The 23,549-nt window shown below is 37.0% G+C and overlaps 1 protein-coding gene across 1 annotated transcript in view; it reads left to right on the plus strand.

Annotated features, from left to right (window-relative positions):
* FOXJ3 (forkhead box J3) overlaps positions 1 to 23,549 on the plus strand; it is a 149,375-nt gene that overhangs the window by 116,400 nt on the left and 9,426 nt on the right. The window contains exons 7-11 of the mRNA XM_080802663.1: positions 2,954 to 3,082; positions 6,252 to 6,426; positions 10,068 to 10,484; positions 14,603 to 14,704; positions 15,097 to 15,288. Coding sequence (XP_080658789.1) covers positions 2,954 to 3,082; positions 6,252 to 6,426; positions 10,068 to 10,484; positions 14,603 to 14,704; positions 15,097 to 15,288 — 1,015 coding nt within the window. The remainder of the gene's footprint in view (positions 1 to 2,953; positions 3,083 to 6,251; positions 6,427 to 10,067; positions 10,485 to 14,602; positions 14,705 to 15,096; positions 15,289 to 23,549) is intronic.

Consider the following 23,549-nt stretch of genomic DNA (forward strand, 5'->3'; position numbering starts at 1 on the left):
TAACTTAATGATATCCATGTTGAAGCAGGAAAAATAGTTTTATCAAGTTGTGACCTTTGAATACATGTCTTTTTAATATTCTCTGTGATGAAATGGGAAGTATGCATAAAACACTTAGACTACATGCTGAACTACATTGGTTGCTTCAAGGAAGAACAGCTTTCTTCGTGTGGGTGTTTGAGTTGGATGTGGAGCTAGCTGCTTGGATCATTGTTTTTACGTGAAAGAAAAACTGACACTGATTATTCAGATTTGGCAGATGTTTTCTTGATAATAAACAAAGTGAGTTTGTCACCTCAGGAAAAGAATTGTCAGTATCCATTGCCAGTGATAAAATTTGAGCTCTTAAGCAAAAATGGAAGTTTGGAAAACTTATCCACCACAGTGAATATGATAGGAGACTTTAAAGACTACTTCTTTAAAGAGATCACTGATGATGTTAACAAGTATGGTGTTTTAATGTTGTATAATGAAATGTGTCGATATTTGGAAGATCTGTATAGTGAACCAGTATTTTCCAGATGGCCAGTGCATGTTATAAAATCATGCTTGGATGAATGATCCATTCAAAGTACAAGGTAGACCAGAGAATTTCAATGTGACAGTATGAAAAATTTATTGGTATATTTTCAGATCCACATTGCAACTAATCTTCAAAAAAATTTTCACTTGTCATGTTGTGGTATAGTATCAAAAAAGACCATCCACAATAATCTGAAAGTCTGTTAAAATATTCTTCCCTTTTCCAAATACATATATGTGTGGTGCTGGGTTTTCTTTGTATTGTTCTACCTAAACACCTTACTGCTGCAGATGGAATACAGAAGTAGATAAGAAAATCCAGCTGTTTCTGTTAAGCCAAGCATTGAGATTTACAAGAATGTAAAATAAGGGAAGTCTAATTGTGTTTATTGGGAGAAAATACTTCTTTTTTTTTTTTTTTTAAGATTTTATTTATTTACTTGTCAGAGAGAGAGAGTGAGCACAGGCAGGCAGAGTGGCAGAGGGAGAAGCAGGCTCCCTGTGGAGCAAGGAGCCCGATGTGGGACTCGATCCCAGGACGCTGGGATTATGACCTGAGCCGGAGGCAGCCGCTTAACCAACTGAGCCACCCAGGTGTCCTGGGAGAAAATACTTCTTACGTTACCATTTTAGCCAGGTTTATAATTGTTATTTTAAAATTAATAATATGTTTTAATATGTATTCCAATTATTATTTGGGGAACATAATATGCCAATTATTAATAGATGTATCAGCACAAGCAAGCTCCTAGACTCTTTAGTTTTTAAGACTTCGAAAGTGTTCTAGGATCAAAGTTTGAGGATAGGTCTATACTTTGTTCTAGATGGTGATTGCATAAGTATGCCCATTGTAAAAAACTAGTAATTTTTATTAAAATGTTTATCCTCTTTCCAGATAAAAATAAGCTATTAAGATTTTGTCCAAGATTTCTGACTTGAGTGGTACGTAACTGAGCATGGACAGGAGAGAGTGTGAGTGGCTAAGAAAATTACCATAGGGTGCTTGTAATTTGTTGGCTAGGAGCCCATAAGCTTGATTTTTTAAAAATTATTTTTATTAACATACAATATATTATTTGCTCCAGGGGTACAGGTCTGTGAATCATCAGGCTTACACATGATTTTTTTTTAAATGAAATTTATGTTGGAAGTGTTTGCCAGAGTTTCCTTTATTTCCTCTTAGATTGTCTTATATTCTTTTCCCTAATTAGTTCCTAGGCATGTTACTGTTTCTAGCTGACGTGAATGGGGGACAGTTTGATTTTGCCCTCAGTATAGAGGGATACATGCTTAGTTTTCTACATGTTTGGCCTCTTTTGGCAGATGTTTATAGCATTTAGCATGATCCCATTCTTAGCACAAACAGAAGGATGGTGATAGCTCAATTGGTTATTCAGTCAGCAAATATTTATTAATCGTGTACTGAGTAGAAAGCACTATGTTGGTTATGATTACTTACTGGGGACTCAAGGAGCTAACAGTCTAGTAGTGGGTAAAAAATTAGTTTTACCATAAATCTAAATGTATTGTGCCATGGAAGTAGCAGCATTGAAAGGAAAGTTGGTTGTACCATCTGAATAGAACCTTGAGGGATAATAAGGCTAATTATCTGTTTTAAAAATACTCTTTGTTTCTAATTAAAAATTATAAGTCTTCAGAAATGCCTAGCCTCCTACTGGTTAATAGTTGTTAACAGTTTGATTTATAGTCCTTAGCATCTGATGTGTGTGTGTTAGCATCTTATTTTTGTTTAAAAGATTTATTTGTTAAGAGAGAAAGAGCATGGTGGGGGAGGGGCAGAGGGAGAGAAAGAGAGAATCTTAAGTAGACTCTGTGCTGAGCGTGGAGCCTGATGTGGGACTTGATTCCACAACCCTGAGATCATGACCTGAGCTGAGACCACGGGTCAGATATTTAACCAGCTGAGCCACCCAGGTGCCCCATAATCATTGCTATTTTTAAAAATTAGATCACATACATGTGATTTTGCAAGTACGTTGTGGACAATTGAGTGTCCATTTTCAATAATATAACCACTATGATGCCTGTGATTTTTAAAAATTCCTTTTTTGTGTTCTTTTTAATGCTTAGTATTTTGATAGAAGAGAATAAGTTTTCCTTAAAGCTTGAGTAAAAATAAATTTATACATTGTAGAAATACCTGTAATCTCCTTATTAAATGTTGATGAGCAAATTACACCTGATAGTATATTGAATTTATGTACTTCTGGATAAGATATTTTTCAGTTTGAGAGTAATTTATTTCATGGTAAACATGGAGTTAGCAGTGAAGGGCATGGAGTTGGGGTAGGAAAGACTATTAACATTTTGTCTTTCTGCTATATACCAACCTAATTGGTTTTTTTTGTAGAGTTGCTTAGAAAGTACTCTTTACAGTGAGAACTGCTTATGCAGTATTTTTCTTTTCTAGGTAACGTTGTACAACACTGATCAGGATGGTAGTGATAGCCCACGCAGCAGCCTTAACAACAGTCTCTCAGACCAGAGTTTGGCGTCTGTTAATTTGAACAGTGTTGGAAGTGTGCATAGTTATACACCGGTAAGTCTTGATGAAGTTAGCTTCTTTATTGAGTATTCCATTAGTGCTTAAAACTAAGCCAAATATCATTGAAGTGTAAATAAAAAGTGAAGATGTATATTTTTCACTAATCAATTCATTTAGCTTAGATAAGTAGAGCAGATTCCTACCTTGATAGTGTTTTAATTGGGTACTTATATTTTAACAGGTTGGATACAGATAGGTGGTTATACTGTGTTTTATTATTTTGGTCTACTTTATCTGTTTTCTGTTCAAGTGAAAAGTGATTGGAATAGGGAAAAAAAGTTGTATTTTAGTCTAGCGAAGCTATATTTGATGATACTTCACAGTCCTTGGTAAGAGTTTACAGAATGTGTATATCACCTTGTTTTCCATCTGTAGATCTGAGAAGGGAGTTCTACAAACCTCAAAGGTTAGGGTGACTTGGTACCCAATTATTAACCAGTCTTATATTTTTAATTTTGGTGTGGTAAACAAAGCTATACTATAAAGGGACCCGTGTGTGCTGATTTCGTTACCTATTATAAGAACATGACCCTTGTGTTATCTGATACCTCTTTTCAAATCATCTGGCAACTGTCCTCCCTAGAAGACTTAGAACAGAGCCCAGGAGCCATATACTGCCACTGTACGTTGGTTTAAATTTGATCCCACCAGATCACTCCCTGTTGTAGGATGAGTAAATAGGTAAAACCTTACACAGGACAAAGATACATAAGGGAAGGGAACCTTAAATAAGAAAATAACACAAGAGAAACCAAACTTAGGGAGCAGAATTAAAATTCACATTGAATGTAGGAAAACAAAAGGTGGCTCCTCAAAACTGTTATCAGTGCTCTGGGGAAAAAGACCTACTATATTCTTTCAGAATGCAGAAGTGTCAGATAGAGCAATAACAGTTAATGTCAGAGAAGATAATAGATCTGGAGAATTAAGAATTACAGGTGTCCCTGAGGAAGAAGCTAGAACAGTTGGTACAGAAGCAGTTTTCAAAGAAATAGAGATTATAAAAGTGTTACTGAGTTATAGGAAAAGTTGATGGGGGAAAAACCTGTATTTAGACCCATCACAATAAATTTTAAAATTTCAAAAGTAATCATCTACGTAAATGCTCTTGTAGAAGAAATTAGATGCATTCAAAGAAACATAAATCATACTTCTCTTCTATAATGCTAAATACCAGAGGATAATGGAATAATACTGCACATAGAGTTTTGAGAGAATAGATTTGGATTTATAAATATTATGTCCGGCCAAATTTGCATTCATATGTGAAATAAAGAGAAAGACATTCTTTGATACACAGAGCTTAAAAAGCTTGCTACCTTTGTTTTCATGTGCCCTTCTGAAAAACTTACCTTGTGGATCAAGAGGTGAACTGAAAGCACTCAGAAATGATGAAATCATAATATAAAAGGACTAGTTGGAGCATTGAAGCAAACTAAGCAGAGATTAATGATTTTAAGTTATTTTTAAAATAATGCGAATGTAGAAAATCTTGACACCAAGAGTCCTGTATCACAAAATACAATACAAAGGAAAAAATTAAATTTGTAGAACTAGGTAACAGAAGAAAGAACAAAAATGTCTCTAATGCCAGTACATGTAGGAAGGTTAAACTACTTTGAAAAGTTGGACATCACATACCGTGCTTTGTCCTTTAATGATGTCAAGTGGTCATCGAACACTCTGTGAGCAGCAGGACAACACCAGCTGTCGTTCAGGCTTGCCACATGTATATAGGTTGATCCTATCAGGACACAGTGAGCCCAAATGTACAGAGACATTGTTATTACTTATGTATAAGCCAGATGGATATGGTGCCAGTTCCCCACATCCCACAGGATGACACTGAACTGGAGAAGCCAGATGACAGACTTCACAAGTGGTGGGTCATGTGCTCGCTTCGGCAGCACATATACTAAAACAAGTGGTGGGTCACTGAAATGAAGGGACAAATTCCATATTGCAGCTAAGCAGTTGTGACTCCCAGCTGTACCCTAAGAGAAAAAAGTAGAAAGTCCCCTGTCTCTCTGAAATAGGGAGGCAGTTGAGAAACGGTCTCTTGACAACTTCCTATGGGTTAGACAGGTAGATGAGAAGCTGCCCCATGGCTGCCCCCTACAGAATAGAAAGGCAGATGAGAAATGGATGAGAATTTACTCCTCATAAGACCACTCACATTCCATGTTCCAGGATAATCACCAAGGCTTAGGTTGTTCTGCCATTGAGCCTGGCCTCCAGTGGCCTGTGTGGAGATGTGTAAGGTACCGTGGTGCAGCCCTTCCCCTACACAAAATTCATTTATTTCTGTTACTGCAGATTTCTTATAAGCATCATTTTGAATGGCTGCATAAATTTACAGTGAGTGTTCATATTTTAATTTTTCAAAGCACTAACAAAAATGGCAGTTTACCACCCCTTGATACAATCTTTAAGATAGATACTGCTGATCTTTTTTTAATTTCTAGTTGTGCTGCCTTCAGTGATAATTCTTATTTTTTAGGTGTTTAGGGTGCTTTTTTTTTCTTCGCATAGCTCAAAGCCATGCTTTCTTCTGTTTTTCTCTGAATCTTCTTTATCTGTTACCCTCACTCCTCATTTCCCCTTAGTTTCATTAAAAAGTTGTTTTTTTCCCCCCTCTAGAAATGAAGAGTTAGGTGTATTGAAGCTCCTTGTGGCTTTGGACAGCACCATACAACCTGACTCACAATACTCAACAGTATTTGAGTTTAAATACTTAAAGATTAATAGAATAAATGAATGAGAAATGTTAGTAATATCATAGTAGAGTGGAGTTTGAGATGAAATTGCTTCAGTAGAAATCAAGATGAAGATTCTGCAGAAACTGGGAGGATTCCATGCCTAGCCTATCATTTATTTGTATGATCTTGGGAAGGTCATTTAAATTCTTTGAACTCTTTACCTCTTCTGTGATATGTGGAGGTTGGATTAGATTTCCGTGGTTCTTCAGAATCCAAGTTAACACTTTTGTGGTCTTGTCTGTCATGTGTGTCTATCTTAACAGAAGATGGGAAAGCCAAGGGCAGGGACATTATTTCCTTTGGATTCTAGAAACTATTCCAATATTTCAGTTATATATTTTATGTGACAGACCAATTCTGATATATACAGCTACTAAATTAGTAGTATTTTCTTTTAATGTTAGGTGACAAACCACCCAGAACCAGTCTCTCAGTCATTAACTCCTCAACAGCAGCCACAATACAACCTTCCAGAACGAGACAAACAGCTACTTTTCTCAGAATATAATTTTGAAGATCTCAGTGCCTCATTTCGGAGTCTTTATAAGTCAGTTTTTGAGCAGTCACTTAGTCAACAAGGTGAGTGTTTTCTTGGGGGTAGGGGGTTGTTTTTGTTTAATTGAAGTATAATTGACATATATATCCTATTAATTTCAAGTGGAGTTTTTAAAATACCGTTTTGAAAAGTAAATTTTTATTGAAAAATTTTTAAGAATTATTTTCACATAGCAGCTGTTTATTTCTTGAATTGTTGAACAGTATCATTGTGGTCAGGATTGAATACTCTTTGTGCCATTACTATACCCTGTATATATTCATATAATAACACAAGAATGCAGGTAAATTTCATCTTGCATACCCTATTCACTTACTAGTGGTGTCCTGGAGGAGTACGTATTGAAGAATTCTGACACTGCATCTGTGCCGTGTAAGAAATACTGCCATGGTTAATTAGTGATGTCTGGCATGTGAAGTGTTTGAGTGGCAAATGTTGCACTACAGGAACAGATGTGCCTTTACTGTCTGAATGGACTGTTATTAGCAAAGAGATAGCTGGTGGAATATGGTAGCACCAGATTTGCAATTTCATGCATGGTGCTTGTAAGTGACCATACTGGTTAGTGGGAAGCTCTGGGTCACTGTTATATACAATGTAGTTAAATCAGATTTTAACAACTAAAAGTGATTTTGGTTGAGATGCCCTGTTACATCTCAATCAGATGCTGGATTGTTGCTATTATGTGTTACTGTCCTTAAGCTGCTGGTTTTATTTTAGTCAGAGTCTTATGATAGGATTAAGATGTTGTATTATCCTTCCCTCATAAAATACTAATCAGAAATTGTTGGGAACTCTACTATTAAAGCACTTCCTGATTGCTTTGTTTGGCAGACTTTTTCTACCCCAACTCAAGGGAGTTTACCTGTTCACAGTAGTGATAAAAATTCTGTGTTTATAGAATTTACATTTTAATACTTACTGTCAGATACTACAAAAGTTAATGTCATATACAAGTGTTATATATATATATATATATATACACACTCATATATATATCAATGACTATCGGTAACTTGTACAGGAAGTTGGTTTTTCTGGTTAAAGTAAGATTCATGTATTATTCTCAAATTTATTCTGAATTTTCTATCTATGAAAGTACAAAAAGGACTAATGCAAGACTTTGCTAAGGAGATCCAGATGTGGTGATCAAAATAGAAAAATACTGGCTTTGAAATAGAAATGACAACAATTTCTGAAGCTCTTAATGATATTTCATCACACATTAAAGTTTTTAAAGATTTATTTACTTATTTGAGAGCAGGGAGGGGCAGAGGAAGGGAGAGAATCCCTAGCACAATCCCTGCCAAGCGCAGAGCCTGATGCAGGGCTCAGTCCCATGACCCTGAGATCATGACCTGAGCCAAAACCAAGACTTGGATGCCCAACCAATTGAGCCACCCAGGCACCCCTTAAATTTTATTCTAAAAACAGCTTGGGGTGGGGGATGCCTGGGTGACTTAGTTGGTTGAGTTGTCTAAGTCTTGATTTCTGCTCAGGTCTTGATATCAGGGTTGTGAGTTTGGGTCCTGTGTTAGGCTCTGTGCTGGACATGGAGTCTACTTTAAAAAAAAAAAAAAAAAGTGGGATTGAAAAGGTTTGTTTAGATCATGTCTGGGTTTCCTTTTAAAATGCTAGGACTTTACTGGAAATAGACAATGAAATAACTGCTTTTTTCATCTTACTGAAAGAACCTTATAGATTCTCTCCAAATGACAGTTTTCCAGGGCCAAGGCAAGAACTTTTATTAAGTCTTCTACCTAAAAAAAAAACCTTAACTTACTAGGTTTTATGATTATCTTACAACGTACTCGAATACAGTTTTGCTGTTAATGGGTAGTGTGAGAATATTTTCATTTAAAAGGTTTGATTCTTTAATTAACTGATACTGTGCTACAGGATTTTATTTTTTATTTAACAAAATATGTTGTGTTTTGGTTCAGTAAAACATGGTATGTGCCATCCTTTGGGATATGAAAATAGCCTAGTTAGGTCTAACCAAATATTGCAGTAAGATTTATTAAAATGAGCATTTACCTGCAAACCAAGAGCACATTATTTTTAACATTTGGTTGAATCATTATCATCAGAGCAGCTAACATTTACTGAGCTCATTCACATCCTGCACTTGCACCACGGCATTTAATCCTCGCAACAGTTCTGCAAAATAGATATATCCATACCCATATCCATACCCATCTATAATTGAGGTAATTTTGACCTGCAGAGGTTAATCACTTCCCAAAGTTACCAGGTGTGCAGATGGTAGTACAGAGACTTTAATCCTTACATTCTAGTCCTGTAAATTATGCAGTCTTAACCCCTAAAGTGTATGTGTCTCAAGAATATCCTGTAAGTCGAATGAAAAAGCAGTGAAGATGGCTATTCTGTTTTGCTTAGTCTTTTTTTTTTTTTTAATTTTTATTTATTTGAGGGAGAACAGGAGAGAGAAAGAGAGGGAGAAATAGAGCACAGATGGAGAAGCGGACTCCTGCTGAGCAGAGAGCCCAATGCAGGGCTCTATCCCAGGACCCTGAGATCATGACCTGAGCCAAAGGCTGACGCTTAACCAACTGAACCACCCAGGCGCCAATGTTTTGCTTAGTCTTAAGAATTCTTGCCACCTTTGACTTAAAAGTTTTTGGAGTTGTCAAAGAAAGAGTTCAGAAATAACTAGGCCTTACTTCTCTTCTCCACCTCTGTCAAATCCTTGGTCTTTAGGCCTGTAGGAAAGCATCTGGAATGTGACCCAGCATTCACACACTTTCCCCTTTAACGTTTACTCAGTCTTTCAAGACTTCTTCAGATACTGCCTTTTCTCTCTTTTTTCTTTTCTTTTTCTTTTTCTTTTCATTTCTTTTTCCCTTTTTTCTTTTCCTTTTCTCTTTTCCCTTTCCTTTTGTCTGTGAGAGGGAGGAGAGCAGAGAGAGACAGAGGGAGAGGGAGAGAGAGAATCTTAAGCAGGCTCTGTGCTGAGACGTGGTGCTCAATCTCACAACCCTGAGATCATGACCTGAGCTATAAATCAAGTCAGATGCTTAACTCATTGAGCCACTTAGGCACTGCAGATAACTGCCTTTCAGTGACGGCTTTTCCAAATTTCTAGCCCCTTCCTAGCTGAACAGGCAGTAAGCATTGTTCCTGAATGCCCTCGTATACTTTCTGCCTTAGTACTTATATTACTGGACATAATCTCCTTAAGTGTCTGTCCCTTCTACTAGACTATCAGCTACTGGAGGGCAGAGGGTGGTGTTTCTTTTCTTTTCTTTTTTTTTTTTTTTTTAAGATTTTATTTATTTATTTGTTGGAGAGAGTGAGCACAGGCAGACAGAGAGGCAGGCAGGGGCAGAGGGAGAAGCAGGCTCCCTGCTGAGCAAGGAGCCCGATATGGGACTCGATCCCAGGACCCTGGGATCATGACCTGAGCCGAAGGCAGCTGCTTAACCAACTGAGCCACTCAGGCGTCCGAGGGTGGTGTTTCTTAATCTTCTCAGTGATCCCAGAGACTGGTGTGTGGTGGATATTCTGTGGATACTTTTTCAGCTGAGTTAGTGTTGCTTCCTGACAATGTATACCTCTGCTCCATTAATAATTTTGTAAGTGTGTCATAAAATATAATTGAAATCTGACTCTGAGTGCTCTTGCTTTCTCTGACTGTGTCTAGGTTTGATGACCATCCCTTCCGAATCTTCCCAGCAGTCCCACACCTCGTGTTCGTATCAGCACTCTCCTAGCAGCACAGTGAGCTCTCACCCACACAGCAACCAAAGCAGCCTGTCCAACAATCATGGCAGTGGCCTCAGCACCACGGGCAGTAATTCGGTTGCACAGGTCTCACTGCCCCACTCCCAGATGCACACACAGCCGTCTCCACATCCGTCCCATCGACCGCATGGTTTACCACAGCATCCGCAGCGTCCCCAGCACCCAGCATCGCACCCACAGCAACACAGCCAGCTCCAGCCTCCTCACCCCCAGCACCCCTCTCCACATCAGCACATACAGCATCATCCGAACCATCAGCATCAGACGTTAACCCATCAGGCACCCCCACCCCCACAACAGGTATCCTGTAATTCTGGTAAGTTTGTGTCTCTTGACTTGCATTTGGCTGTGGATTATTATCTGTTCTTTGTTATCTGAGGCTTGTGTATATTTACTACCGAAACCCTTCTCATCTGTCTCCCTTTTGTGTTTCCTTGTTGTAATCCTATAGTTGTAACTCATTCAGTCTATACATTGATCTGGAGATTTTTTTTTTTTTTTTAAGATTTTCTTTATTAGGGGGGAAGAGAGAGAGAGAGAGCACAAGAGGGGAAAGGGTCAGAGGGAGAAGCAGACTCTCCACTCAACAGGGATCCTGATGCAGGACTCAGTCCTGGGACTCCAGGAACATGACCTGAGCCGAAGACAGTTGCTTAACCAACTGAGCCACCCAGATGCACTGGAGATTTTCCTGATTAAAATTTATTGTTAACAGCATAGGCAAACTCAGCAACCCTTGTAGGTTTTGGTGTCAACTCTCATTTTGTCTTTCTGGAAAACCAGTGTTTTTTTGTTTTTTTTTTGTTTTTTTTTTTTTATATTTTATTTATTTAACACAGAGAGATCACAAGTAGGCAGAGAGGCAGGCAGAGAGAGAGAGGAGGGAAGCAGGCTCCCCACTGAGCAGAGAGCCTGATGCGGGATTCGATCCCAGGACCCTGAGATCATGACCTGAGCGGAAGGCAGAGGCTTAACCCACTGAGCCACCCAGGTGCCCCTGGAAAACCAGTGTTTTGTGAGCATTTGAAAGAAGAGTGAGATGTACAATCTGTTTGCAATCTGTTATGATTGTGTGGTATAGAAGAAGGAGTATAGGTTATGTCAGAAAAACCTCTATTTGAATCCTCATTATGACTCATATGACCTTTCATGCATTACTTCTTTTAGTCTTATTATTTTCTCATCTATAAAAATGGAACTAAAATGAGCTAGTATACAGTGTTGTTATGAGGATTGCACTGGAAAATGCAAATAGGAAATGCCTCATCTAGTATCCTTTAAGTATTCAGAAAATGTTCCCACTCTTCATTTCTTTGCTTATTCCTGCCCAAGATCTCATTTTAGAAAGATAGATTGCAAAGGAAGAAAACATTCTTCATATCCTGGTTTTTTAAAAAAATCTATTGCTCTTAAGTTAGGTCTTGATGGTTTCTGGTGAGATGCTTAATTGACGTTGCTCTCAGACCAGGTATCTGCACTGCAGAACTCCCAGGGGTGCCCCCAACACAGTCTGCAAGGTGAATGTGTCCCTTTGGAGTTGTGCAGATACAGATCCTTCCCTTAGCTTACCTGGCTGTCCACTTACCAACCAAATCACTGATGAGATTTTTATTCTGGAGAGACAATTTCTAAATGCTGGATGATACTAGTTCTTACCAATTAAAATTGATCCTCATTTCAGGCAATTAAACTACTGTCAGGGAACTGACTTTAGATAGTGCATACTGTCTCTTGTATTCTGACTGCTATAAAGCTTACGTTTTTCTGAAACTATTTACTTTTTTGCACAGTGGAAAAATAATATATTTTGGGGAGAATTACACAAGGTACAAAAATGCAGATCAGGGTACTTGAAATTTAGTAAGTTCCTTTTCACAATTAATTTTGTTTTCCCAGTTAATAATTCTAAGTACTTTCCAGAATAAATTTGAAAATTGGGTGTAGTTCTTTTTTTTTTTTTTTTTTAAGATTTTATTTATTTATTTGACAGAGGGAGACAGATCACAAGTAGGCAGAGCAGTAGGCAGAGAGAGAGGGGAAACAGGTTCCCTGCTGAACAGAGAGCCCGATGTGGGGCTCCATCCCAGGACCCTGAGATCATGACCTGGGTTGAAGGCAGACGCTTAACCAATTGAGCCAACCAGGCACCCCAGAAAATTGGGTATAGCTCTTGATGGACTGTCTCCTAAAACATCTTGAAATTATTTTTAGGTTTATGCCTAGAGAAAAAGGTGTAAGTATAGTCCCCTTTTCCTATTCTTAGTGTTATTCACTATTGTCTACCTTTAAAAAAATGTTTTTAAATTTTTTTAAATTTAAGTATAGTTGATGTGTAATGTTATGTTAGTTTCAGATGTACAACACAGTGATCCAGCAGCTCTATACTTTATGCTGTGTAACTACTATCTGTCACCATACAATGGTATTAAAATACCACTGATTATTTCTTACGCTATACCTTCCATACCGGTGACTTACTAATTCCATCACTAGAAGCCTGTACTTCCCACTCCCCTTCACCCATTTGCCTGTCTCCTCCCCTGCCCCCAGCTTGCTTGTTCTGTGTATTTAAAAATGGGATAGTTTCTTTTTTTTTGTTTTGTTTTCAGATTCCACATATAAGTGAGAAAATACGATGTTTGGCTTTCTCTGACTTAGATCACTTACACTACTGCCTACCTTTTAATGTCAATACATTCTTCAGAAAGTTAAGCTTGTTCTTAATATGATTTTAAGGACTGACTAATGTTTGTAGATTTGGTGTCAGTAGAAGTCTGTGATGCTCAGGTCATACCTTTCTATTTACTCTAATGATTGCCGGGGAGAAAAAAGTACTATTACAGCTGAAAACAATCCATCATGTGCTCTTAGTGGCTTGTTGTTATACCAGTGGTAGCTTGCCAGAGAAGGAAAATAGCTTTTTACCTGGGGGGATTAGGAATAATCATTGTGGCTGTGATAATCTGTTTGAGTTAAAATTTCTAAGATGAGACTAAGCAAGTTGTCTTTAATAGGGAAGGAATAGAAGAAACTCAGTTTTTTGAGCTCCAATTATGTGATAGGTAATTAGATACATTATCTCATATTATTCTCCCAAATCAACTATAAATTACCACATTTAATAGATAGGAAAAGTGTAACTCAAAGAAGTTAAGCTGTTTGCTCAAGATCAGAGCTAATAAGTAGAATTAGTATTTATATCCTGGCCTGTCAGGACTTCAAAGCCTGTAACGCCAGTAATTCCAAAAGGACTAAAATCAGTAAACATTTACTGAGTGGGTCTTGCAGAGATTGCTTTGTATTGCCAAGTCAACATTTATTATAGGTGATGGACTTGAAAGTTTCATGGACTTGAATGTGGCTCACTGGAGCATTACGTTATTTTTCCCCAACAGTTTTCTCCTAAATTATGAGTTGCCTGGGGGCAGAGTCAAGTTGTCTCTGTCTGGTTCATTGTTTATTTGAAAAAAATCCTTAATTGGCAGATTTTTGTGAATCAGGTAACCAGTAGTTGATACAGAGTTATCTGTGATGTAGCAAAAAATCCTTTTTATTAGTTCTTACCTTCATCCAGGGCTGATTCTGATAACAGAATAATTTGTGCAGCAGTCACTGAACGGAGGATTTTCTTCCTCTGCTCAGCACTATCTCTTTGAGTGCAGCTCAAGCCCCATGCCCATGAGTGGTGACCACTTTGCTAACATACAGACTATGGAGTCTTAACCCTCCTGATGATACCACTTCAGAGGATACTATTCCTGACTAGAAATGCTCTGGTTTGGGTTCAGCAGCATTTCTTAGAGATGTCTCAGCCCTTTTTATTTATTGCTACTTTGCCAGGAGGACTGTGCTAAGGCATTTCTCTTTCTTAAGGTTGTCTTGTAAGACATTTGTCCTCTTGCTGTACAATCTAATTTATCTCTTAAGTCAGTGCTTTAAATTCTACTGTGTGTTACATCTAAATGTGAACCTGCCTCTGAGTTATAAAGAACATACCTTTTGATGTCATAACAGGACAGGAAAATGAACAGGATGTATTGATTTGCCTGAGTTGCCCTGCCTGGTCATTCATTTTATACTGTACAAATGTAAAACGCGGTAATCAAGTGTGACATTATAAGGTGATAGGGCAGTTTGTAAGCTGTCAGACTAAACCTTAGAAACACCAGGTTCAAGGTTTAGATATATCGTAGTGACCTTGCTAAGTTATGCCACCTCTCTGGTGTTTAGTTTCTTTTTATTTATGAAATGAAGAGAAATAAGACCCCTCTTCCTGTTTCACAGCACATGAAATGATGGGTGTGAATCCATTTGTAAAACTGGTTGGGGATCTACCAATGTTAGGAATAAGCCCAGCCCATTGTCTTCCCCCTAGTATATACTTCAGACTTTCACTATCCAAGATTTATAGTATTGTCGACATTATTTTTATAGGTGTTTCAAATGATTGGTATGCAACACTTGATATGCTGAAAGAAAGTTGTCGAATTGCCAGCAGTGTTAATTGGTCAGATGTAGACCTTTCACAGTTCCAAGGTGAGTATGGCTTCTTTCTGATAAACAACCAGAAATATATGATCTTGTTTTCTCTCACAGATAGTTTTCTTTGTAGTAGAAATAAGTATCTTCTTATATAGTGTTTCTTTTGCCTTTGGTAGTACACTTAAAAACAACACTGCAATATTTCATGATTAAGCTTTTCAGTCAGTTGATACAGTGGAGGATCAGAGACAGGAGTTTTGAAAGAAGTTTGGCCACATTTGGAAATAATTAGGCTTTGAATAATTTTTAACTGTCATTCTTCATTGCATGGTAAATCACTACCAGTGGGAATTTTGAGGGCTGAAGAAAAACCGTGTCTTGCTATTTTCTTTGCAGTGTTTGCAGAACAAACTATGCTAACTGTATTTCTAATGCTTTCTTCATAGGTTTGATGGAGAGTATGAGACAGGCAGATCTCAAGAACTGGTCTTTGGATCAGGTTCAGTTTGCTGATCTCTGTTCTTCTCTTAATCAGTTCTTTACACAAACTGGCCTTATCCACTCACAGAGTAATGTTCAACAAAATGTCTGTCACGGTGCCATGCATCCAACAAAACCTTCCCAACACATTGGAACAGGTATGGGTTTAATTATCTTCTCGATTTTCTCTTTTTCATTTAATGCGATTTGGTATGTTGTTAATGGTGACTGATGTGTTTATATCTTTTTATTTCTAAGAAATGAAGTAATTTATATATATAAAAGGTATATTTTAGAGAAATTGAAGAGACTGTTTTTCTATCTTTTATATGATTATTTTATTGTTCACAATTGACTTTCCTTTGTGATCTTTAACCTTTTAAGTTCTCAAGAATTAAGTGTTTCAAAGATACATTTTTGTAAGAACATCGTTACGAAGTTATATCAGTTTACATTTGTGTAGATTTGAAGTGAAAATCATTATGTCTTATTTTATATATCTTCTAAGAATGTTAAGATTAAAGTTCAAAGTTTACTTGGTGAGTACAGTAATGGTATAGTCTTGATGGTGTTTTTTACTCTGGACTTGAGATTCGTTGTCTGTATTTTTCATCTCACTTTCTTCCTTTCCTCTTTACCCTTGTAGCCATCTCATTTACTCTGATTGCAGCGTCTTTTCATCTGTAGGTGTTTAATATCCAAGTGCTTTCTTCATTTTATTTCTTGCAACCTTTTATCTCCAAGTTGACATCTTTTCTGTTCATTATTTTGGTTTTACATTTGATGCATTTTTAAAAGTCTTTTCAATCCTGAGTGGCTTTCTTCAACCATTATTCTAGCTTATTTCACGTATTTGGTCTTTCCATATTCTCAGGATCCCCAGCCAGACCGTATCTTTCTTTTTGTGAAATCTTTATTTCTCTGTCTTTGTTTCTTTCTTTCTTTTTTTTAAGATCCATTTATTTATTTTAGAGAGACTGAGAGAGAGTGTGCAAGCAGAGGGGAGGGGCAGGGTGTCTCAGGCAGACACCCTGCTGGGCATGGAGCTTGACTCAGGGCTCCATCCCACAACCCTGAGATCATGACCCGAGCCAAAGTCAAGAGTTGGGCACTTAACTGGCTGAACCACCTCTGTGTCTTTTGATAGAAATCTTCCATCATCTTTGCTTCTTCTATTTGAATAGTTTATGTAACTTGAAACCCTCAGTAGCTGTTTGATGATTTTCTCATTTCATAAATTATATCCATGCAAGAACCTCATTTGTTGCTTGACATATAGGAGGTACTTAATAGTATTAGATGAATTTGTTGAATGCTTGGAGTGTGCCGGACAACTAAGCTTTATTTTTTGATGACTCTTTAGCTCCTCTCTCCCTCCCTCTCTCTTTCACTTCCTTTTTGGTATCTTTCAGATATATATCCTTTGAAAAAAATTTTATCCTTAAGTATATAGTTCAGTGGCAATTAAATATATTCATAATGTGCAACTGTCATCATCATCCATCCATAACTCTTTTCATCTTGTAAAGTGGATATTCTGTATTCATTAAATAATACCTCCTCCCAATCCCCCTGACCCTCCACCAAGCCCCTGGCAATCACCAGTCTACTTTCTGTTTCTGATTTTTGACTACTCCTAAGTATCTCATGTAATTGAAATCCTACAGTATTTGTCTTTTTGTGACTGGCTTACTTCACTTAGCATGTCTTCATCCATGTTGTGGCACATGTTAGAATTTCCTTCCTTTTTATGGCTGTGTACTAGCCCTTTGTATATATGTATCATATTTGCTTATCTACTCATCTGTTGATGAACACTTGGGATGCTTTCATGTTTTAGCTATTGTGGATAATATTGCTATGAACATGGGTGTACCAATATTTTTTCAAGGCCCTGCTTTCAGTTCTTTTGGATATATACCCAGAACTGTAATTGCTGGATCATATGTAATTCTGTGTTTCATTTTTTGAGGACCCACCATACTGTTTTTGATGGTGGCTTATACCATTTTACATCCCCACTAACAGTGCATAAGGGTTCTAGTTTTTCGACATCCTTGCCAACATTTTTTTTCCTTTTCTTTCTTAAAAAAAAAAAATAGTAGCTATTTTACTGGGTGTATCTCATTTTAGTTTTTATTTGCATTCCTTGATGATTAGTGATATTGAATATCTTTTCATCTACTTATTGGCCATTTTCGTGTCATCTTTGGAGAAATGTCTGTTCAGGTCCTTTGCCCATGTTTTAATCTGGTTTGGTTTATTGCTGAGTTTTAGGAGTTCTCTGTTTTTTTGGTATTAACTCTTTCATCAGATTCATGATTTGTTAACATTTTCTTTAATTCTTTTGTTTTCTTTTTTACTGTGTTGTGTCTTTTGATGCACAATTTTTTAATTTTTCAGGAAGTCCAACTCATCCATTCTTTTGTTGCCTAGGAGTTCTGTATCCTATCCAAAAAATCATTGCCAAATCCAGTGTCATGAAGCTTTTGCCCTGTGTTTTCATCTAAGAATTTTATAGTTTAGATCTTACATTTAAGTCTTTAACCCATCTTAAGTTACTTTTTGTATATGGTGTTAGATACAGGTCCAATTTCATGGTTTTGCATATGGAATCCAGTTTTCCCAGCACCATTTGCTGAAAAGACTGTCCATTCCCCCACGGAATGGTTTTGACACCCTTGTCAAAAGTCACTTGATCAGGGGCACCTGGGTGGCTCAGTGGGTTAAAGCCTCTGCCTTCGGCTCAGGTCATGATCTCAGGGTCCTGGGATTGAACCCCGCATCGGGCTCTCTGTTCAGCAGGGAACCTGTTTCCCCCCACACACCTCTGCCTGCCTCTCTGCCTACTTATGATCTCTGTCTGTCAAATAAATAAAATCTTTTAAAAAAAAAGTCATTTGATCATATATGCAAGATTTCATTCCTGGGTCCTCTGTTCGATTGCAGTGTTCATAGTATATTTGTCTTTATGCCATTAGCACACTGTTTTAAATACTGTATTTTTGTAGTAAGTTTTAAAATCAAGATGTGTGAGTCTCCCTGCTTTGTTGTTCTTGTTCAAGATAATTTTAGCTCTTCAGGGCCTCTTGAGATTCCCTATACATTTTAGGATGGGATTTTCTTTCTGTTTTGCCCCCTCCCTTAACTGGAATTTTTTATATGGATTACATTGAATCTGTATATCACTTCGGAGAGTATTGACATTTCAACAATAATTGTCTTCCAGTCCCTGAACATGAGATGTATTTCCATGTATTTATGTTGTCTTAAATTTCAGCAGTGTTTTTGTAGTTTTAACTATACAAGTCTTTCACCTCTGTAGTTAGTTCCTAAGTATTTTTTATTGCCATTGTAAATGGAATTGTTGTTGTAATTTCCTTTTCAGATTATTCATTATGTAAAAATGATTTTTGCATGTTGACTTTGTATCCTTCTACTTCGCTGAATTTACTTATTCTAATAATTTATGTATGTTTCGGGTGGAGTCTTTGGAAGTTTCTTCATATAAGATGATATCTGTGAACAGATATAAATATACTTTATCCTTTCCGATTTGGATGCCTTTTATTTCTTTTTCTTGCCTAATTGCTCTGGCTAGAACTTGCAGTATGTTGAATAGAAATGGAGATCCTTTCTTCATTCATGGTCATAAAAAAGCTTTCAAGTTTTTCACCATGGAGCATGATGTTTGCCATGGGGTATTAATAAATGGCTTTTTTTATGTTTAACTAGTTTTCTTCTATTCCTAATTTATTGAGTGTTTTTAATTAAGAAAGGGTGTTGACTTTGTCAGTTACTTTTTCTTCATCAGTTGAGATGAACATGTAGGTTTTTTTCCCTTTTTTTTCTGTTAATGTGGTGTATTACATTGATCACATTTCATACGTTGAACCACCTTTTTATATTCCAGGAGTAAATCTCACTTGATCATCATGTTTAATCCTTTTAATACAGTATTGAATTAATTTTGCTACTGTTTTGTTTGGGATTTTTGGATTGGTGTTCATAAGGTGTTCATTGGTGTTCATACAATTCACCAGCGAAGCCATCAGGTTCTGCAGGGGCTTTTCTTTGTTGGGAGATTTTTGATTACTGATTCAATCTTACTTGTTTTAGGTGTATTCAGATTTTCCACTTCTTTGCAAATTTCTCTTGGTGGCTTTGTGTTTCTAGGAATTTGTTCATTTCATCTAGGTTATCTAGTATGTTGGTGTGCAGTTGCTCATAGTACTCCTATGATCCTGTTTCCTTCCTTTTTTGGGGAGATCCTGTTTTTTTGTAGACTCAGTTATAGCATGCTCACTTTCATTTCTGATTTTAGTTATTCTCTACTTCATTTATCTCAGCCCTAATCTTTATGATATCCTTCTTTCTGCTAGCTTTGGATTTACTCTGTTCTTTTTGTAGGTCTTTAAGTTGTAAAGTTAGGTTGTTGATTGAGATATTTCTTGTTTTTTTAGCTATAAATTTCCCCCGTGACACTGCTTTTGCTGTTTTCCCATGTTACGTTTTGATTACATCTGTCTCTAAGTATTTTCTAATTTTCTTTGTGATTTTTTTTCTTCGATCCATTGGCTGTTTGTGTTTAATTTCCACAAATTTGAGAACCTTCCAGTTTTACTTCTGTTACTGATTTCTGACTTCATCCTCTTGTGATCATGGAAGATACTTTGTGTATCTATCATTTAAAATCTGTTAAGACTTAAATTTGGAACCTAACATATATGGTCTATCCTGGGAAATATCCTGTGTGCATTTGAGAAGAATGTGTATTATGTTGTTGGGTAGAATGTTCTGTATTTGTCTGTTAGATGTAGTTGGTTTATTCTGTTAAATCCTGTTTCCTTACTTCTCTCTGGTGGTTCTTTCCATTTTTGAATGTCAGGTATTTATATCACCAACTATCATTGTAGAATTGTTCGTTTCTTTCAGTTCTGTTGGTTTTTGTTTCTTGTTTTGCTGCAATCTGTTATGTTTATAATTATCTTTTTTCTATATTGAACCTTTTATTGATATGTAGTGTCCTTCTTTGTCTTTGTAACCTTTTTTTTTTTTTTTTTTTTTTTTTTTTTTTTTTTTAAAGATTTTACCCATTTCACAGACAGAGATCACAAGTAGGCAGAGAGGCAGGCAAAGAGAGAGGAGGAAGCAGGCTCCCCGCGGAGCAGAGAGCCCGATGCGGGGCTCGATCCCAGGACCCTGAGATCATGACCTGAGCCGAAGGCAGAGGCTTTAACCCACTGAGCCACCCAGGCACCCCTGTCTTTGTAACCTTTTGATTTAAAGTCTATTTTGTCTGATATTAGTATAGCAGTCCCTACTCCCTTTGGGTTACTTTTTCCATCCTTTCACTTCTCATTCTATTTGTGTCTTTGGATCTAAAGTGAGGGTCTTACAGATATGTGTTGTTACTCATTCTGTCAATCTCTCTTTTGATTGGAGAATTTAATCTGTTTACATGTAAAGTAGTTACAGATAAGGAGTGATTTCTGTCATTTTGCTGTTTCTTTTCTGTCTACTTTTTGTCCCTTTTTTTTTGCATTGCTGTTGTCTTTTGTGTTTTGTTGACTTTCTGTAGTGAAATGTTTGAATTCCTTTTGTCTATATTGCATAGCTCTGTGTAGTTACCATGGGGATTGGGTTTACCAACCTAAAGTTGTTAACATTCTAATTTGAATTTATATCAGTACAACTTTTATAACATAAAGAAGTTCTTCTGCTTTATAGCTCCATCTCTACCCCTTTGATTGTTGATGTCACAAAATCACATCTTTATGTACAGTGTGCCCCAAAACATATATTAATAATGCTTTTAAATGCATTAGTCTCTTAAATTATGTAAAAAACATGTGGAGTTACAAGTGGAAGTTATAATACTTGTGTCTAAACTAATCACTTTTAGAAAATATATTAGTCTTTCTAGTCATGTATAAAAGAAAAAGTGGGGTTCTGAATTGTTGCCACAGTAATACTAGCTCTTTGGTTGCTTTTATAATAACCTTTATTGATATCTTTATTTCTCCATAAAGCTTTGAGTTACTGTCTAATGTCCTTTTATTTCACCCTGCAGGACTCCTTTAAGATTTCTTGGAGGGCAGGGCTAATGGTAACAAACTCCTTTAGCTTTTGTTTATCTGGAACCATCTTAATTTCTCCCTTGCTCTTGAAAAGGACAGTTTTGTTGGGTATAGCAGTTCTTGGTTGATACTTTTTCTTTTTAGCATTTTGAATAGATTGGCCCATTGTCTTCCAACTCCTAAAATCTACCATGAGAAATCTGCTGGTAATCTTATTGAGGTTCCCTTGTGTGTGACAAGTCACTTATCTTGCTCCTTTCAAAATTGTCTGTTTATCCTTGGCTTTTGAAAACTTGATTATAATATGTCTTGGTGTGGGTCTCTTGTGGATTTCATCTTTCTAGAGTCTGTTGAACTTCTTGGATGTTCTCATTCTTTGTTCAGCCATTATTTTTTCAAATATTCTCTATGTCCCATTCCTCCTCCTTCTGGGACTCCCACAATGCACAGTTGATTTGCTTTATAGTGTTCCCCAGGTGCCTTAGTCTCTGTTTAATTTTTTCAGTTTTTTCTTTCTGTTACTTACCCTTGATAATTTTCATTTTCCTATCTTCAGATTCACTGATTCTTTCTTCTGCCCACTCAAATTTTTCTTTGAGTCCTGTAGTGAATTTTTCATTTCAGTTATTATAATTTTTAGTTCTAGAATTTCTTTTTTTTTTTTAAATATTTTATTTATCTATTTGACAGAGAGATCACAAGCAGGCAGAGAGGCAGGCAGAGAGAGAGGGGGAAGCAGGCTCCCTGCTGACCAGAGAGCCCTATTCGGGGCTCGATCCCAGGACCCTGAGATCATGACCTGAGCCAAAGGCAGAGGCTTTAACCCACTGAGCCACCCACGTGCCCCTAGAATTTCTTTTTTATTTCTTTTTAGGTTTTCTCTCTCTTTATTGATATTTCCAGTTTATTCATACATTGTAATTATGACTTTTTCCACATCTTCCTTTAGTCTTTGAGCATCTTTAAGACACTTGTTTTAAAATCTTTGTAGTGGATCTGCCATCATATCTTTTTCAAGGTCAAGTTTTGTTGATTTGTTTTTGCTTTGAATAGGGCATACTTATCCGTTTATTTGTATGCTTTGTGATTTTGTAGTTGAAAACTAGACACTTGAATCTAAGAATGTGGTACCTATGGAAACTAGATTCTGTTCCTTCCCCGGGTTTGCTGTTTTCAATTATTTTGTCTTCTGTTTTTGTTTTCTTGATGGCTGCAAAGTATCCTTATGCTAAGATTCGCCCTAAGGTCTTCTCAGGTCTTCTCTGTGTCTGTACTTTTCTCTTGGCAGAGGTGGTCACTTTCTAATTTTCCCAGTATATGTGGTTGTTTTTCAGTGTCCTGGCTTTTAATGTCTGCCTCCTCAAAGGGTAAAAAGAGAAAAATGAAAGAGGGGGAATGGAGGTTAGTAGCCCCCTTATAACCCCTGGAAATTAGTTTATTTAGATGGGAGGTGCTTTGCATCATTGATGGAATGTGCGACAATGGCCACTCTCCTTTACATCTGCATATCTGTGATCAGAGTACAGATCTGCAGTATTTGGAGAACAGAGGCCTCTTTGCCTACAGTGGCTCTTGCAAGCTGTGTGAGTTGTTCCAGGAACACATGCACAGCTACCTGCCATCGGGTAGGGATGAGGGATAGGTAGCTGCTGTTGGGCTAAGAGCTGGAATTGACCAAAAATAACTGTAATTTATTATATAAGCCTTCCTCTATGCGTTGCAAACTCAGTAGACTTCAGAGTTCCAAATTCTCCAGTGTTTTCTGTTGCATCAGACAGTCTACCAGTGTAATTTTATCTAGGTTGGAAGATTCCTGGTGCTTCCTACTCCACCATCTTCTCGGAATCCTCCCTTTATTCCTTTTTAATTGTCAAGATCTATATAACGTGGCATGCATTTTCACTTATTTGCCTTCTTATTTCATCTTCTTATCTCTTCTTGTAGATGGACAGCTCATCTTCTTTGATCCTCTGGTAGGTTTCAGACCCATAGTTTTTCTCTTTCAGGATACATCACTTTTACTTTTCCATCTTGCATTAAATCCCAGAGGTGTACCATCCCTTCTGTTCTTTGTCCCTTGGTTTTTCTTTCCTTTTTTATTTCCCTGTCTAACCAAAATAAATCATGAAGCTAGCTCTTCCAAGTGCTGCCATATTCTCTGCCAAATACTCTCAGATCATTTCAGCCAGCTTTAAAATGCTAAGGGTGGGGTGGGTACCTATGTTGCTTACAAATTATTGCCTGCAGCAGATTAGAAAGTTCTAGGAAGATAAGTAGAAGAAGGTGTGGGTCAGTCTTAAAGAGAGAACCGTTTCAAGGGCCATTGTACATATTAGCCA

Source organism: Martes martes (assembly GCF_963455335.1).
Source record: "Martes martes genome assembly, chromosome: 4".
In the NCBI taxonomy this organism is placed as follows: domain Eukaryota; kingdom Metazoa; phylum Chordata; class Mammalia; order Carnivora; family Mustelidae; genus Martes; species Martes martes.